At 46.7% G+C, this 18,602-nt stretch overlaps 1 protein-coding gene across 3 annotated transcripts in view; it reads left to right on the top strand.

Moving 5' to 3' along the window:
* Window positions 1-18,602, top strand: part of LOC135221053 (VWFA and cache domain-containing protein 1-like) — a 96,274-nt gene that overhangs the window by 43,188 nt on the left and 34,484 nt on the right. For all 3 annotated transcript variants that reach the window (XM_064258793.1, XM_064258794.1, XM_064258795.1), the window contains exon 18: window positions 6,552-6,682. In XM_064258793.1, coding sequence (XP_064114863.1) covers window positions 6,552-6,682 — 131 coding nt within the window. The remainder of the gene's footprint in view (window positions 1-6,551; window positions 6,683-18,602) is intronic.

The raw sequence follows: 18,602 nt of genomic DNA, 5'->3' as shown, positions 1-18,602 counted from the left end.
GTACTAGGATGTTGCTGGCTGCTGCTCCACTTCCTGTGTTTCCGGTGCTGCCTGCCGTACCTGCCGATTCTGGGCTGACTGTCCATGCAGTTGCTGCGCTGGCTGTCCCTGCCGTTGCTGCGCTGGCTGTTCCTGCCGTTGCTGCGCTGGCTGTCCCTACCGATGATGTGCTGGCCGTGCCTGCTGTTCCTGAGATGCCCATACCTGCTGATGTCGTCCCTGTTCGTGGTGGTACTACCCCAGACTTTGGTCTGTCTGTACAGGTGCGTCCGGGCCCTGTGGCTTCGGCTACAGCAGCCCCGGCTCCGCCCTGGATAGCAGATCTTACGTCTGTCCTGAGGAAGCTGACGAAGAAGAGGAGGAAGGTGTCGTGGTCGTCGTCTTCATCTTCTTCATCGTCGTCGGCCGCCGCCTCTTCCCCTTCGACTTCTAAGGCTTTACAGCCGAGGAAGAAGAAGGTCGCCTCCTCCCTCCTAAGAAGCTTCCTCGGGAGCTTCTCGGGACCCGTCTCACCTCGGTGGGACGGGAGGGTTCCTTCCGCTGGTCCTCCTGCTCCTTCGGGAGCGGGGCCCGTCTCTTCTTCTTCCGCAAGGAAGAAGACTACGGGGACCAGAGGGGTACCGGCTAACAACCGGTACTTCCTCGCCTGGTGTCAGTGGTTCTGCCACTGCATCAGGGTCCGTCTCGCCTCATCGTTCGCGGGAGGTACCGAGTGTACGGTCGCCTACCAGCGACCGTGCAGCCAGGAACCAGACCTCTGAGTCCGCTCAGCGTCAGGTTCACGGCACGGGGCGGAAGACTGGTGACAGCCGCTCATGCGACTCTCACCAGACCAGCTCTCACTCTCGCGGTGAACAGCTTGGCTACCCCGGGACCAGCGACGTGACGTGCCGTGAGGACAGCACCGGTCTCACTGCGACAGTGGAGCCTGCAGGTCGCCTGACCGTCGCTCTCACAGAGAGCGATCGGGAACGGCAACCAGCACCAGCTCTTCTGACACTCGAGATCGGGGCCGCTGTGCTCAGTCCAGCCGTTCTCCACAGCGAGACGGTTCGACCAGGCCTGCAGCTCGATCGTCACCGCGGGTTGACGATCGCCTGCAGCCCTCCAAGCCTGCTGGTTCTGCCAGCGAGCGACGAGGGAGCGTCAGGTCTGCCTCTCCCGTACCTTCAACCTCCTCGGGTTACACCGGGAGGAGCGAGGTATTGAGGAGTGATCGTGAGGGGTGCGCCCCTCATGATCCCACCACGACGCCCTACGTGCCAGGCACGGTTCTTGGACCGGCCAGGACGTATGTGCAAGTGGATGGGGAAGACCGAGAGGGCTGTCGCTGTTCCCCCTTCTTAGGAGGAAGGTTCTCGGAATATGCTCTTGTTCGAAGGGCTTAACGGTCCACTCTGCAAGATGCTGTGACTTCCGAGATCCAGAGGAACTTTGCCGAGGTTACGGCGCTGATTCGTCAGCACAATGACCTCGGGGAAGGATCGCCGCTCCCACCAGCAGAGCCACGTCTCGGCTCGAGTCGTTTTGGGGCCCGAGAGGGAATCCAAATCGACGGTGGGTCTGCCGCGATCGGAGCTTGCCGACTGGGTTGAGCCAGGTAGTCTCTCGTCTCCGGACAAGAAGGCTCTCTCGGTTCTAGACGGTCGAACAAGCTCCTTCACCTCCTCTACTGCGACAGAGGCGTTTCTACGTGTCTTCGGACATCGTATTTATATATCCCTTCGGTCCTCCTGAGGTTTCGACCTCGACGAGGACTGGAATGAGTCGGAGCGGTATCGGCTCTCTCCTGTCAGGTCTCGATCAGCCCCAGCCAGACGACGTTCACAGTGGAAGGACGGCATTCCCCCTCACCTGCTGCCGGAAGTGGGGGGGTGCCTGGCCAGCCATTGGGACCCGGTCCATCAGCAGGCGTACGTTCCAGGGGCATCGAAGGACGTAGCATTGAGACAGGAGATCAAGACCATGCTGAGCAAGAGAACTGTAGAAATCGGTACGGATCAGTCACCGGGCTTTACAGCCGACTCTTCCTGGTGGAAAAGTCTACGACAGGCTGGCGCCCAGTGATAGATCTCTCTCCCCCGAACCGGTTGGTTCGCCAGACCCGGTTCACGATGGAGACGGCACGCTCAGTGCTCGACTCTATCAGGGAGAACGATTTCATGCTTTCAGTGGACTTGAAGGATGCGTATCTACAAATACCCATTCATCAGTCCTTCGGAAAGTACCTCCGCTTCATCCTCGATGGGACGGTGTACCAGCTCAGGCCACGTTGCTTCGGTCTCTCAACCGCCCCACAGGTGTTCACGCAAGTGTTCACTCTGGTGTCTGCTTGGGGCCATTCGCACGGGATATGTCTGAGGGGGTATCTCGACGATTGGTTAGTCCTGGCGAGCTACCGCTCGCAGTTGCTACAGGACAGGGATCGACTGCTCGAGTTCTGTCGCGATCTGGGGATCGTTCTGAACTTCGAAAAGTCCGATCTCGAGCACAAGCAGAGGATGAAGTACCTGGGTATGCTGATCGACACGGTAGCAGATTCAGGGAGGCAGCCAACCAGTTCCTGTCTCGGCAGGAACAGGTAGCTCAGCAATGGCAAGTCGTGATCGGACACCTGTCGTCACTCGGGAAGCCAGTCCCTAACGGGCGTCTTCACCTGCGGTCTCTTCAGGGAGACCAAAGGAGAGTTGGTCACAGGCGACGGATCCCCCAAGCCTTCCATGGTCACTGACACAGGAGGTGAGGCAGGACCTAGCCAGGTGACTGGACGACAGGAACCCCTTAAGAGGAGTGCCTCCGCGCGCACTCCCCCCGGACATGCAGCTGCTCTCAGACGCATAGACCGAGGGATGGGGCGCACACCTGGAAGAGTTGCGGAATTCAGGAGTGTGGTACGAGAACGACAAGCACCTTCACATCAATGTACTGGAACTAAAGGCAGAGTTCCTTGCTCTCCAAGAGTTCCAGGACCGCTTGATGGGACACTCAGTGGTGTTGATGTACGACAACACCACGGTGGTGGCTTACGTCACAAACAGGGGGGCCTAGTGTCTCTCCCGTTGTATCAGTTGACTCGGCAGGTGCACGAGTGGGCCGAGGCACACTCAATAGAGCTGTCGGCACGCTACATTCCAAGGAAGGAATGTAGTAGCAGACACGCTCAGCCGTCGGGATCAGGTGATAAGGACCGAATGGTCTCTACACCAGGACGTGGCGGAAAGGAAACTCTTCGACCTGTGGGGGCGACCAGTCGAGGATCTGTTCGCCATCCGGCACATCAGGAAGCTCCAGGTGTTCTTCTCGGCCGTGCCGATCCATGGGCAGCTGCAGAGGACGCTCTTCAACACCCGTGGGACAACCTCTTCGCCTATGCCTTTCCCCCGTTCAGCCTGATTCGCAAGGTGATCAGTCGAGCACTGGTCATCCCGAATCTCAGGATGATCCTGATGGCTTCCAGATGGCTTCCAAATGGCCACAGGCCATTTGGTATCCGGACCTGCTGGCTCTTCTCGCAAGAGAACCGAGAGAGATTCCCCATTGGCACAACCTTCTCGGCCAGCCACACGTCGATGCGGTTTACCACCGAGCAGTCCAGTCCTACGTCTTCACGGCTGGCTGTTATCCACCTTCTCTTGCGAACGAGAAGCTTTTTTCGTAGCGCAGCAACAGAGATGGCTGGAAACGTCCGTCAGTCCTCTGCAGCTGTGTACCAGAGGAAGTCGGCCGTCTTCGGTGGTTGGTGTCGTAGACGGGGCCTATCTCTTCTCAGAGCCACTCTTCAGCAGGTAGCGGATTTCCTCGTTTTTTCTTCGCCGAGGAAGCTCCTCTAAGTTCCCACAGTCAAAGGATACAGAGCCGCCTTGTCGCTCCTCCTGAAACTGACGGGATTGGACATCTCGAACTCGTTCGAGATCTCCTTGCTTAGTAGCAGCTTCCAAAGGTCTTGCCAACCCAGGGAACTCGAATGACCCTCGTCTTGCTGGACCTGGCATCAGCGGACAGAGAGTACGGGAGCGTCATGCAGATAATGATGTGGATGAGATGCTGCTTTGTCCTGGGAGGACGCTACGGCGCTATCTGAAGAGAACTCGACACCTCGGGCCTGAGTGTCGACGCCTCTTCGTTAGCAACGGGGTCAACAAGAAAGAAGTATCAAGAACACTCTTTCGTCCTGGCTGCGTGAGGTCTTCAGGAGGGCGTATGAGGCTGATGGTAGTGACGACATCCGTACGTCCCGTCCGAGAACTCACGAAGTTAGAAGTATTGGCCCCTCGTTGGCGTTTCGTAAGAACTTCTCCGTGGCGCAGGTATGGAAGGCAGGGGTCTGGTACAACCAGACCACCGGCAACTTCCTTATACCTCTTGGATATTGCCCATAGGTCCTTGGATCGGTTTCCTTAGGACCCGTGGTGGCTGCTCAACACGTCGTCTAGCTAACCCAGACCCTAGCAGGCTGAACAGCATCGAGTCCTGGTGTGACTGTATGAATAGATAGTGATGAGAAAGTGACTGGCTTCTCTTTCTATCTTTTTCTTCCCCTCTACCTGTGGGTAGAGGGATACGGTCATCACCCTGCTGGATAAGGACGAGATGCCGGTGAGCTATATGACAGAGCCCCATCCTATCCCTTTCACGAGGGATGGGAGCAGAATATCCACCACTTCCTTCTACAAGGGGGGGAAGTGGATGCCTACAAGAGTCAAAACCATGACTTTAACTTTGCTCCTGTACAGGAACAAGTTCTTACATTGCTGGTACGAAGAGATACGCTTGCCTCTCTCTTAGTACTCGGTCCAGAGGTCTGACCATTGATCCTGCGGTGCACACCCCGATCAATCGGACAGAGGCTTGGATCCCTCCCTCGCTCTTACGACCAGGGAGGCTTCCAAGGTTGGGCGAACACCAGTCTGTTCACAAAAGACTCAGATTCCACCCACCAAGAAGTGAGTCTTCCTATTGTAAAAGGACCGAAGGTTTGTATGCCGTGTCGGAACAAATGACAATTTGTCTAAAATTGCATTTTTCCTAACTATACAAACCTGAGGTCCTTTTACACATAGCCCCACCTCATGCCACCCCTCACTCTGCAGTTTTTGCTTGGGCCAAAAGCAAAAGTGATTTGTTTACCTCCCAGTCGCGCGCGCGCGCCTGTCGGACAAGCAGTTAACTACCGAACCCCTTGTTCGAAAGCTTACGACCTATCCAGCTGCCGCTAGTACCTTCCTATTGTAAAAGGACCTCAGGTTTGTATAGTTAGGAAAAATGCAATTTTAGACAAATTGTCATTTTCTAATTAGATACAGCTCCATTCTTGACCCCTTGTTAGTTGCCAAGATTCTATGTAGGTTCCTTGACATTTCTTTAATTAGTTTGCCAGCTCCAAGTCCTTAGGGTTAATATCTTAAGAACAGCAAGATCCCTTTCCCATAAATAGTTAATTAGACATTGGTAATGATGGGTATTTTGTGTCACTTGACAACTTAAGTTGGCATCCTCATGATCCCATATGACTTGGGCGTGGTCTGACAACACTGGTAATGACTGTTGTCTGTTGGTAGGGGAGGGGGGAACTTTAGAGCCTGGATGTGCTGGCAGAAGTTGGACTGTATGATATTCATATATATCTTAGATTCCGAAATACTGGTCAGTTGTTTCGTAGAATAATGCTATCCAGAAAACTTATCAAAGGTGGCAAACTTTCAGTTGGTTAATAGTTCTTACCTCCCTCCAAAAGTAAGTCTATCCTAATGTTAAGACCAAAGGTTTGTTTCGTATATGAACAAATGAAAATTTTTTAATCAATTTGTATTTTTCATAACAACAAACCTGAGGTCTTAACATACAAAGGCCCACCTCTAACCACCCCTCTAACAACTAACCTGGGTTGGAAGATTAACTAACAGGATCACGAGTTAAAGAGGGGCATGTGGGTGGCTCCACATGACTTGTGACCATGCACAGATGCCAATAGTCCCTTGCGTACACAATTTTTAACTTTACCGGTTTCCAGCTGGCGCTAAGTTATTTATCCTAATGTTAAGACCTCAAGTTTGTTAGTTATGAAAAATACAAATTGATCAAAAATTTGTCATATTTTACTGACTGTTGAGTGTCTTCCTCTTAGATCCTGTGATTGGTTTCTTCCCTGAAGCTGCTTTTACTCGTTAGGGTAGATCATGGTAAAGTTGGTATCAAATGAAGAATAGCTACTTATAGGAAAAATACTCAACATTTCATTCTTCAATTGATGTCACTAACACTATTCACCCTCTCTAGTAAATCAAGTAGGAAGTTTGTCTGTGGGCATAAAAAAAAAAAGAAATATATATATATATATATATATATATATATATCTATATATATATATTATATTATATTTTTATTATATATTTTATATATATTTTTATGGAGCCCAGGAACATATGTTTTTTATATTGTTGATGTGTTCAACATGTAGAATGAGTACAATTGCCAATTAAAGTACATAAACATATGACATAAATACTGTCTTATTTATTAATTAGATTAATTAAAAAAACACATTTTTTCAGAGAAGAAAGTGGGAAGTATTCGTTGTTTTTTAATGGACAACAAAGGATTTTTAGTTGCTCATCCGTCTATGTTATCCCCATCCTCATCTTCTAGTCTTGGAACTGATATTCCTCCACATATCACACATCAGGTAAGACCTTTCTCTCTAATTAAATAATATAGAATGTAAAAATGTGTACCTACTAGAGTTCTATTGTACAGCTGGATCTTGGTTTCTTCAATAAAAAAAGTTGCCAAGAAACTTTTGCATGTGTCCATGCAACATATAAACTCCATGTTTTACTTATGTCTTAATGACCAACAAACCAAAAAAAGCAAATTGATGAATGGGTGAAATGGAGTCCATGCTTGGTATCTCTGGAAAAATGCTTATAACTGCCTATTTTGATAGTTCAAACACTAAAAAACTATAACTATTAAAATACCTGAGTATTTTAATAGTTTTATCACAAAAAATGCATTTAGTCATGAAAATATAGTAGTTAGTGAACATTTCTCTATGAAAAATACCACAAATAGGCAAATTTTCCATGAATAATGTGTATATACATTCCACAGAAAAATCTGTGAATAGGTAAAGTCACAAATCTGGAACTGTGAATAGGGGATGGTCCACTGTATACGTAATGTACACTAGATACATTAGTCTTTTTTTTTTTTTTTTTTTCTCTGACCCATATTAAGGTAATTTCTCCCAGTTATGTATCACTTTTCCAACTTATTTATGTTAGTTTGTTTTTCTTCATCTATATAAAATTTGCCTACTGGGGTAACTTAAGCATGTTCTACAGAACAGGTCTCCTCTTGGGTTTATCTAGGTAACCCAGGTTCCCAGGTCTAACTGAAAAGCCCTCCTCCAAGCTTCCCACATACAGTAATGTGCAAAATGTAAAAAATTGATGTCCAATCACAATGTTTGTCATATTGAATAGACGGTACCTAATTGTGGTCAGCTTTAAAATTTATAGAGGGTCAGCTGGGTATAGTACAGCTAGTTGTTGACTTACAACCTATGCAAGTTATGATTGATCGACTTTATGACCACCCACAGCTAAAATGACTGGGAAGTGACATGAGCAAGAAAGAGTGTCCAGCTGAACGTACAACAGTTTTTTCCCAGCTCCCACTTCTCTACACACGCGGCTCACTTTTCGAGCTACTAATGAGTATTATCATGCATTGGCAGCAAGGATATAACTCCAGGAAACTTATGCCATCAAACACAACTGTAGATAAAATTGAGAAAAAATTAATTTAATCAAAACTTCAGGTCTTGAAAGAACACATTTTACTCGTTTCCATGTTGATAAAAGATAAATAACGTAACGGTAAAGTTTGTACTATGATGAAATGAAGTGAAAATAGCGATTATAATCATGTAATATTTTAACACAATGAACATGCCCACAAAGCTAACTGTTAACGAAAAAAATACTGTTGTTCACGAGACGTATTAAATTCATATTTTGACTTAAAAACACGTTGTATAATGACAAATATCTAGATATTTTATGCTAAATAGAAACAAGGCAATTCGTTCCAAATTGAGTTAAATACGGCTAAATAAACTCGCATTTGCAATAATGTATAACTTTTTAAAAGGTCCACGGGAAAGATGCATATTCATTGTGTTTTTATTTCGTAAATATACGTAGCCATCAGCAGCCTGACATCGCTCAATTAGGTATGCTGATGTCAGTCCGAATCTGATTCCCGTTTCGTGTCCAATTTTTTTTCCTGCTGATATATCATAGTCAGAATGCATTGAACCTCCAATGACTTATATTAATAAAATACTAAATTATATCGTATATATGTAGTATACAGTATACTGTAGGCTAGGCTACTGTATTTGTATATATATATATGATATATGTACCATGTACCATGATAACATCATCGTATATGCGAGACTAACTTGTTAAATGTTATTCAATTTCTCTTTGTACTGAATTATCATAACCCAATGTGCATTGAACCTAGAGAAAGAGCTAAAATTAATAATTACTATGCCATATATGTATAAAGTATGCTGTGCTTAAAAAATCACAGTAGATGCACGTGACTTCATTAAATGAGCGAATACCACAGGAAAATGATAGTCAGAAATCCAAGCGCTTTCATCTTTTCTAAGACATTGTCAAGGAACGAATGAAATACAATTGGAGAGAAAGGTCTCAGGTATACAACAAGATCAAGAATACCAGATGGTTAATTGTCAAAAGGGTAAAATTTAAAGAGATAATCCAGGATTATCGGATATCACACGGTCACAAACCTAAACATAAATTTAACCCGAACCGAAATTACAAAGTACGTACAGTCCAAAACATGTAAAAACTGAATATATTAATTTTGTTGCTTATATTTATCTAAAACTTTTTTCATTATGAAGGCATCAAGTTTAAATAAACAAAGACTTAAATTTAGAACATTTCCATTACGTATTTGACTTGATGAAACAAGATTCAATGATATGCCTTTTAACTGTGTCATTACATTAGATTAAGGCTCTTGCTTGACTCCAGTTAATAGGATTATCTAAATCTCTCATATGTACGAATAATGCATTCGATCCCAGTTCTCACAGAATATTGGTGTTGTTTGAGACGTTGTGAAAGAGATTTACCGGTCTGTCCATAATAGACTTTATCACACTTTTTGCAAGGAATTTCATATATGCAGCCTGGAAAATCTTTAGGAGAATTCTTTCTTACTAAACTCTTGACATTAATATTACTGAAAACAACATTTATGTTAAAAAGCTTTAAAATTCTAGGAATATCTAAAAACCTTTCATCATAGGGTAATTTTAGAATGTTATGCTTGCTAAATTCAAGTTTGTCATTAGTTGAATAAAATGTTTTTCTAGCTCTTTTCCATGTCACATCTACAAAAGTCCTTAGGTATTTAAGTTTTAATGCAATATCATAAATAGTTTTAATCTCAGCGTCAATAAACTGTGGGCTACAGACACGTAAAGCCCTTAGGAACATCCCAGAAAAAACAGAATTTAACATTTTGATGGTGATTGGAGTAGTAATGAACAAAAGAGGCAATGTTAGTTGATTTCCGAAAGACTGAAAAAAGGTGAATTTCATGTATGACACTTACCTGGCAGGTATATATATAGCTATATTCTCTGTTCGCACTGGCAGAATTTTCAAAACTCGCGGCAACCGCTAGATCACTGGTAGTTCAGGTGATCGCCACCCCGCTGGTGCTCGGAATCATTCCCATTTTCCTCAGATTTTTTCTGCCACTGAACCGGCAACATCGTTGTTGGTTCCCTGCTAGAATTCGAACTCGTTAGCTGACTTTCGCTGTACTTGGATGGTTTATTGGGTATCGTATTGGAAAGTTGGATTGGCAATCGCGATTGGAAGTTCTTATAATGTCTGATTCTGGTGTAGTATTTCGAGTGTGTATGAAAGAAGGGTGCAAGGTGAGACTGCCGAAAGCCTCGGTAGACCCTCACACAGTATGTAAGAAGTGTAGAGAGGTTTTGTGTACTTGGATAATAGATGTAATGAGTGTGAAAGTTTAAATGAGAAGGAGTGGAAGACTTTCACGAAATATGTTGAGAGACTAGAAAAGGATAGAGTAAGAAGATCGGTGTCTCGGAGTGAGAGGTCAGGATCTTCTAGTAAAGCCTTGAATACTTCTGTTATTTCTCCCCCTTCTTCCCAAGTAGAAGTTGTTAATCCTTCTCCTCAGGTCTCTCCTGCGCCTGCTGCTGTTTCTGAGGATACTAATTATGTGAAAGTGTTTGCCGCCCTTGCGTCAATGGGCGATCAGATTCAGCGTCTTACAGACAAAATGGGTACGTTTGAGAGTGTCAGTGTAGTGGAGGGGGCGGCTGATCGTCTCACTCGTGCTCCTAGACCTAGGCCTCTGCCAAGCTCCCAGACCCAAGGGAGAAGGCATGTCGACAGTCGAAGGGAGGCGAGAGGGGTTCCCTTACGATCAGTCGTCCCTTCAGGCAGTCCTGTTGCGTCCCAGGCTGCAGCAGTGCGTCATAGAAAAGGCGACACTGGGAAGTGTTTTTCCTCTACAGATAGTTCTGCGTCAGGCAAGTATGGACGTTATGCGGAAGTTTCGCGTCCTCTGAAGAGGACGCATAGACCTACGTCTTCTCAAGATGAGCGTGACCCTCAAGAGCGGTGGAGTAGTCCCGAGATTTTCTCTTCTAGTGATGAGGAAGAGGTGGTTCCGTTTAAAAGGAGGAGATCCTTTAAGTCAAGACAAGACGCAAGACCTCATGTATACGGCGGTTCTCTGGATAGGAGCCCTCCTTCTGAATCCGGAGCAGTCTCTCCGGTATCTTCTCCTTATCGTAGAGCTCAGGATCGAATTTCTCGTTTTCATACAATCAACTTACCTGTCAGATATATACATAGCTAAGACTCCGTCGTCCCCGACAGAAATTCAAATTTCGCGCCACTCGCTACAGGTAGGTCAGGTGATCTACCGGCCTGCCCTGGGCGGCAGGACTAGGAACCATCCCCGTTTTCTATCATATTTTCTCTGTCGCCGGTGGTATCAACATTGTTGCTATTACCTCCTGACTTAGATTCTTATTTCATCCTTTGATCATCGTTTATCGGCTTTTTGGTGACGTATCTGGATCGTGTTTTTGGCATTCGCTACTGTGGACTGTTTTTGGAATTGCTTTTTGGATTTTTCTCAGTATGTCTGATTCAAATGTGAGTGTGAGAATGTGTGTGAATGTAGGCTGCAGGGTGAGGATACCGAAAGCTTCGGTTGATCCTCACACTGTATGTCGTAAATGTAGGGGGTTTCAGTGTTCTGCTACTAATACTTGTCATGAATGTGAGGGATTAAATGCAGAAGAGTGGAAGACTTTAACTTCTTATTTGAAGAAGTTAGAGAGGGATAGGATTAGACGTCTGAAAGGTGTGAGTTCAAGGCCTATTGAGCCTTTTATTGATACTTATTCTAATCCTAATGATTTAGATTCTCCCGATGTGTCTAATTCACAAAGTGTACTTTCGGAATCGGCCTCGGAAATCGCCGATCTGAAAGCTACTATTCGAGACATGAAGTCCAAAATGGCGGACTTACAAGGTAAGGCTAGTGAAAGTGAGCATTACAGTGAAGTGAGTTCTCCCAGTGTTGTGGAGGGGGCGTTTGATCGTCCCTGCGACGCTCCCAGGCCTAGACCTCTTCCAAGCTCCCATGCCCAGAGGAGAAGGAAAGTCGAAAGCCTTAAGGCCTTAAGGAGGTCGTGGGGAATCCCCAACGGTCAGACGTCCCTTCAGCAAGCTCTGTTTCGTGGCAGGCTGCTCAAGGCGCTTTAGAAAAAGCGTCCTTCGTGAGTGTTTCTCATCCTCTCCCTCTCCCTCACCTAAACGAGGGTGGAAGGAGTCGGATTTATCGAGGCCTCTGAAACGGCATTTGAAAGAACCCGAAATTGATTCGAGCCCAGAGCGTTTCTCAGATGACGCTCCCTCTTCTATTAAGAAGGCGAAGGTAGCGTCAGCGTCACCCGACGAGGAGGCAGAAGAACCCTTTCCTACTTCTCCCCCGATTGATGACGAAAGGCGTCATGCAGTTGACGTGGGAGAAGCTTCAAGGAAGATTATCATGGCAGTACAAGAACAACTGGCCTCTTTGGTGGGAGTTTTAGCGCCTCGTAGGAAGGACGTTGCGCTTCCAATCAAGAAGTCTCGCCCTCTCTCCCCTGCTAAGCGAGAAGCGTCATGCAAACGTGAAGCTTCTAAACATATCGCAGAAGCTTCGGGTTCGAGAGCGAGATCGGGAGCTTACGGAAGACACGTAACGCCAGAGAGACGTGAGACGTCTTTTAGGCATGAAACGTCTTTGAAAGCTGATTGTAGACGCGAAGCTCCAACCAATATTTTGGCGCCAGTTAGGACGCCTTTTGAGAGCGGAGCGTCTTCCAGGCGCGAGGCGTCATCCGGACGTCAGCAGCCACGTAAGCGGGAGGCGTCAGCCAGGACGCTTGGCGGACGAGAAGCGTCATCCAAGCGGGAAGCGTCTTCTATTTATGGAGAGAAGCCTGAGCTTTTGGCGCCTTCCAGGGCTATTAAAGCGGGGAAGAGGAAGGAATATCATTCCCTTAGCCCCTCTCCTATTAGGAGTTTGTCTCCTCCAGAGGAAGGACGTACGGAGTTGGGAGCGGAGACTCATTTAGATCCCGAGTTAGAAGTAGACTCGGACGAAGAATATCAAGGAAGAGAAGGACTGTCGAACTATAAAGTTTTGACTGCCTTGCTTCTAGAGGAGTATGGAGACGACTTGACTCCTGCCGCTCCTCCTTCTCCGCGCTCTCTGTTTTCGAGTGCTAAGACGAAGAAGTCTTCGTCTTTTCTCAGAATGAAGCCCGCCATTTCAATGAAGAGGGCTCTTCAGTCCTTAGACTCTTGGATGAAGTCTAAGAAGGACTTAGTCAGAACGGTCTTCTGCATGCCTCCAGCGAGACTAGCTGGTAAAAGAGACATTTGGTATCAGACGGGAGAGAATATGGGTATTGCTCTTGCGTCTACGTCAGAAGCGGACTTTTCGACCTTAGTTGACGCTTCACGTCGACAAGGTCTGCACGTATTACTTGGGGCATTTCTGAACTGGACCATCTCCTCAAGGGACTCTTTCATGTATTGGAAGTTTTCAACTTCTTAGATTGGTCCCTTGGGGTGATGTCCAAGAAAGCCCATGATTCTGAAGGAATTGAACCAGAAGTCCTTTTGTGCATATTGTCTTGTATAGACAAAGCGGTGCAGGATGGCTCATTTGAGATCTCCTTTTTGTTTGGAGCAGGTCTTCTAAAAAAGAGGACGGTATATAGTGCCTTTTTAACCAAGGCAGTCTCCCACGCTCAGAGGGCAGCGCTGCTGTATTCGCCTTTGTCTGACTTTTGTTCCTTCTCAGTTGGTGAAGGACATTTCTCGTTCATTAACTGAGAAGGCGACTCAGGACCTTCTGACGCAGTCAGCAAGGAAGAAGAAGCCTGCTTCTACACCTGACAAGAAAGGACCGAGTACATCGGTTCAGCCCTTTCGAGGTGGCCCTACCTCCAGACCTCCCGCAAGAAGGAAGGCTCCTGAGAAGAGAGGTAGGTCTGCCTTTCGTCCCTTTAAAAAGGGAAAGTGATGCTTCTCTCCTCCAAGCACCAGTAGGTGCCAGGCTCCTGGGATTTGTGGAGGCCTGGACACTTATAAACGCAGACGCGTCATCGTTGTCTGTAATAAGGAAGGGATATCGTATCCCTTTCCTGAACACTCCTCCCCTAACGTCAATACCACGGGAACTAACAGCCAAGTACAAGGATCCTGTGCTGAGGGATACTCTTCGATCGATGGTGGAACAAATGTGGGACAAGAGAGCGATAGAACTAGTACTGGATCAAAACTCCCCGGGATTTTACAATCGCCTTTTTCTGGTTGCGAAGGCCTCGGGAGGCTGGAGAACAGTACTAGACGTCAGCTCTCTGAACAAATTTGTTCGGAAGGAAAAGTTCTCGATGGAGACTTCTGCCTCAGTCCTTGCGTCATTGCGACAAGGAGATTGGATGGTGTCTCTAGATCTCCAGGACGCCTATTTTCACGTCCCGATCCACCCTGCATCGAAGAAGTACCTCCGTTTCATGACGGGGGGAAGGATCTTTCAGTTCAGAGCCTTGTGTTTCGGCCTGTCCACAGCTCCTCAGGTCTTCACAAGCCTGATGAAAAATGTGGCGAGGTTTCTTCACCTCAAAGGAGTAAATATCTCTCTGTATCTGGACGACTGGCTCATCAGGGCCAGATCAAAGAGACAGTGCTTGGAGGACCTTACGTTAACTTTAGATCTGATCAAAGCGTTGGGATTGCTTGTGAACCTCGAGAAGTCGCAGTTGACCCCCAGACAGAACTTAGTCTATCTGGGGATTCAGATGGATTCTCGGGGTTTTCGAGTATTTCCTTCGCAAGAGAGAATCGCAAAAGGTTTGCAGATAGTCTCTCTCTTCTTAAGGAAGGAACAGACGTCGGCGAGGGAATGGTTGAGCCTTCTAGGGACCCTTTCCTCGCTCGAACAGTTCTTCCCGCTAGGAAGACTTCATTTACGTCCGCTTCAATTCTTCCTCAAGAAGTCTTGGAGTTGGAAAACTGGACAACTTTCGGACGCCTTTCCTATTCCAGTGGAGATAAGACTGCACCTGGAATGGTGGTTGCCCCCTCTGAAAGAGAACAAAGGGATCTCTCTAAGAACCCAGAACCCAGAACCCAGACCTAGTGTTGTACTCCGACGCGTCGGAGAAAGGTTGGGGAGCAACATTAGGCTCGAAGGAGGTGTCAGGCACCTGGGAACCAGCGCAGGTGTCTTGGCACATAAACTGCAAAGAGCTCTTCGCCGTGCATCTGGCTTTGAAGAGTCTAGAACCTCTGGTGTCGAACAAAGTAGTGCAAGTAAACGTGGACAACACCACCGCACTTGCCTACATTCGAAAACAGGGAGGGACTCACTCCTCGTTCCTTTACGAGCTGACGAGAGACTTTTGCTTTGGACGTCTCACAGGAACATCTCCCTTCTGACAAGGTTCGTTCAGGGAGTAAAGAATGTGAGGGCGGACAGACTCAGCAGGAGGAACCAGGTCCTTCATACAGAGTGGACCCTACACGAGGAGGTGTGTCAAGATCTCTGGTCGCTGTGGGGGACACCTCCTGTGGATCTCTTCGCCACATTCATCTCCAAAAGGCTGGCAGTCCTTTGCTCGGTCGTGGAAGACCCAAGAGCTCTTATGGTAGACGCCTTCCTGCTAGATTGGTCTCGCGTAGACGTCTATGCTTTTCCTCCATTCAAAATCCTGGGACTAGTACTAAAAAAGTTTGTGGCGTCAAAGGAGACGAGGATAACATTGATAGCCCCCTTTTGGCCGGCCCAAGATTGGTTCACGGAGGTGGTAGAGTGGATCGTAGACTTTCCAGATCCCTACCAAGAAGGATGGATCTTCTCAGACAGCCACACTTCAAGAGGTATCATCAAAACCTCCCCGCTCTCGCTCTGACTGCCTTTCGACTATCAAAAGACTCGTCAGAGCGAGAGGGTTTTCTCGCGAAGTTGCAAGCGCGATCGCGAGAGCACGCAGAACCTCCACTACGAAAAGTATATCAGTCGAAGTGGGAGGTTTTTAGAAGGTGGTGTAGAACTAAGAAGTTGTCCTCCTCCACTACCTCTATAGCGGAAATTGCTTATTTCCTTCTATTCCTGAGAGAGCAATCTCATCTAGCTGTATCCACAATAAAGGGATACAGAAGTATGCTCTCGGCAGTCTTCAGGAATAGAGGATTAGATCTAGCAGATAATAAAGATCTCCACGATCTATAAGGTCCTTTGAGACTTCAAAGTCGAAGGAACCGATCCCTCCGAACTGGAACCTAGACGTGGTTCTCAAGTTTCTTTCATCTGAAAGATTCGAACCTCCTCATCTGGCTTCGTTTCGAGATATCACCAGAAAATGCCTATTCCTATTATCTTTAGCTACGGCAAAGAGAGTTAGTGAATTACATGCTCTGCAGGATAAAGTAGGTTTCAAGGGAGACTCAGCTATTTGCTCGTTTAAGACCCTGTTTTTAGCTAAGAATGAGAATCCCTCGAATCCCTGGCCTAAGTCATTCGAAGTCAAAGGCATATCGAGTCTCGTTGGAAGAGAAGCAGAAAGATCTCTATGCCCTGTAAGAGCTCTAAAGTTCTACATTCAGAGAAAGCATCAGATGGGAGGCTCTAGACAAGGTCTTTGGTGCGCGGTAAAAGACCCCACAAGACTGATGTCCAAGAATGCTCTGGCATTCTTTGTGAGGAACATCATTACAGACGCGCATAAGGTCTGTTCTGACGAACAGTTGCGACTCTTGAAAGTTAAAGCTCATGAAGTGAGAGCAGTAGCGACGTCTCTCGTTTCATAAGAATATGTCGACTTAAAAACTCATAGATACGACATTTTGGAGATGCAACTCAGTATTTACATCTCATTACTTGAAAGACGTTCGTGTGACATATGAGAAGTGTTTTTCTCTGGGTCCTTTCGTATCGGCGGATACGATTCTGGGTACGGGAGCCGTCACCAATCCTTAAAAGTATATACTTTTCTTCTTTTTAGATATGGTCTGGAGTCTCTTCGAACAATGGAGGACTTGGTTTAGCACGGGCGGCCGTCTATGTTGTTCAGTAAGAGAATCTTGTCATATCTAATTAGATGAGTATAATTTTTTTTGAAATTATGTATGTGTGCGTAGTGGTTTTTGAGTTACGGTTGTTGTGAAGAGTTCGGGGATAACTCGGAACAATCCTTAGTTCTAACATATGGTTAGGATCAGGTGGTCGGGATTGGTTGTGTGCTCCTTCATAAGGTGTATTGTCATATAAGTGGATCGGCACCCATTGACAAAGTCCTTTCAGGCTCTGCCGAGTAAGCGGATAAGACCCCATCGGCAAACCCACAAGAACTCTTGGCCATAGATCATATATCTCGCTAAAGTTTCTTGAGGTGATGCAGACTACTGGGCAAACACCCACGAAGTCTACCACCTATCAGGTAGGAACCAAGGTTTTATTTATACCTACAACATATGTTGTTTACCTGTCTATTCCATATACAGTAAGTCCTCGGGTTACGCCGGTCTCGACTTACGATGTTTCGTGGTTACGAACGCGCCCCCATAAAAATATAAAAAATAATATTATTTTGCGTCGTTCCGTCTTACGCGGTTTAGCGTCGTAAAGCAACGTAAACAAACGGCGAACTCGTTCCGGGCGCACGGCGGAAGAATACGCTTTGTGGGGGAGAGAACGGCGTCGCTTCGCTACGCTCATTCCTCGCCCATACGCCATTTTGGTTGTTTACACTGCCTCTCTCTCCCTCGTGTTGTATCGTTTTTGTAACTTTTTGCTCTTTGTTATGGCTCCCAAGCGCAAGGCGGACTCTTCTGATGGTAGTGCATCGAAGAAAAGAAAGGCCATCACCATGGAAATTAAAATGGACATTATAAAGCGATCTGAGAAGGGAGAAACGCCAACAAACATTGGCCGCTCGCTTGGCCTTAGCCGTTCGACCGTTGCTACCATTATCAAAGATAAAGAGCGCATCGTTGAACATGTGAAAGGATCTGCTCCTATGAAAGCGACAGTGATAACTAAGCAGCGTAGTGGTCTAATAATTGAAATGGAAAGGTTATTGGTGCTTTGGTTGGAAGACCAAAATCAACGGCGTATCCCAGTCAGCCTTATGGTGATTCAGGAGAAGGCGAAAAGATTGTTTGAAGCGTTGAAAAAAGAAAAGGGGGAGGGAAGTGAAAGTGAAGAGTTTGTGGCTAGTAGGGGTTGGTTTATGCGATTTAAGGCTCGGGCCAATTACCATAACCTTAAAGTGCAAGGTGAAGCTGCTAGTGGGGATGAGAAAGCAGCGAGTGAATTTCCTAAAGCGTTGTCTGAGATAATTAAGGAGGGGGGTTATTCTGCTCAGCAAGTGTTTAACGTAGACGAGACAGGTTTGTTTTGGAAACGTATGCCTAACCGCACTTACATCGCCAAGGAGGAGAAGTCAGCACCCGGTCATAAAGCCAGCAAGGAGAGGCTAACTTTACTTCTGGGGGTAATGCTGCTGGCGACTTCAAACTGAAGCCCTTGTTGGTGTATCAGGCTGAAAATCCAAGGGCACTCAAGGGCATTTGGAAGGGTCAACTACCAGTAATTTGGAAGTCCAACAAGAAGGCATGGGTGACACTTGCAGTGTTTGAGGACTGGTTCGTAAACCATTTTGTTCCAAGTGTGGAGCGGTATTGCGCCTCCAAGGGTATCCCCTTTAAGGTGTTGCTAGTGCTGGACAATGCCCCTGGACACCCTGCCCAGCTGGGAGACTTCAACACCTAATGTCAAGGTGGTTTACCTTCCACCTAATACCACGGCCCTTTTACAGCCTATGGACCAAGGAGTGATTGCTTCGTTCAAGGCCTACTACCTACGAAGGACAATTGCTATGGCTTTACAGGCAACTGAAACCAAGAAGGACTTGACTCTGAAGGACTTTTGGAAAT

Source organism: Macrobrachium nipponense, chromosome 2, assembly GCF_015104395.2.
Source record: "Macrobrachium nipponense isolate FS-2020 chromosome 2, ASM1510439v2, whole genome shotgun sequence".
Taxonomy (NCBI): Eukaryota; Metazoa; Arthropoda; class Malacostraca; order Decapoda; family Palaemonidae; genus Macrobrachium; species Macrobrachium nipponense.
This window is presented reverse-complemented; position numbering and strand designations above follow the sequence as displayed.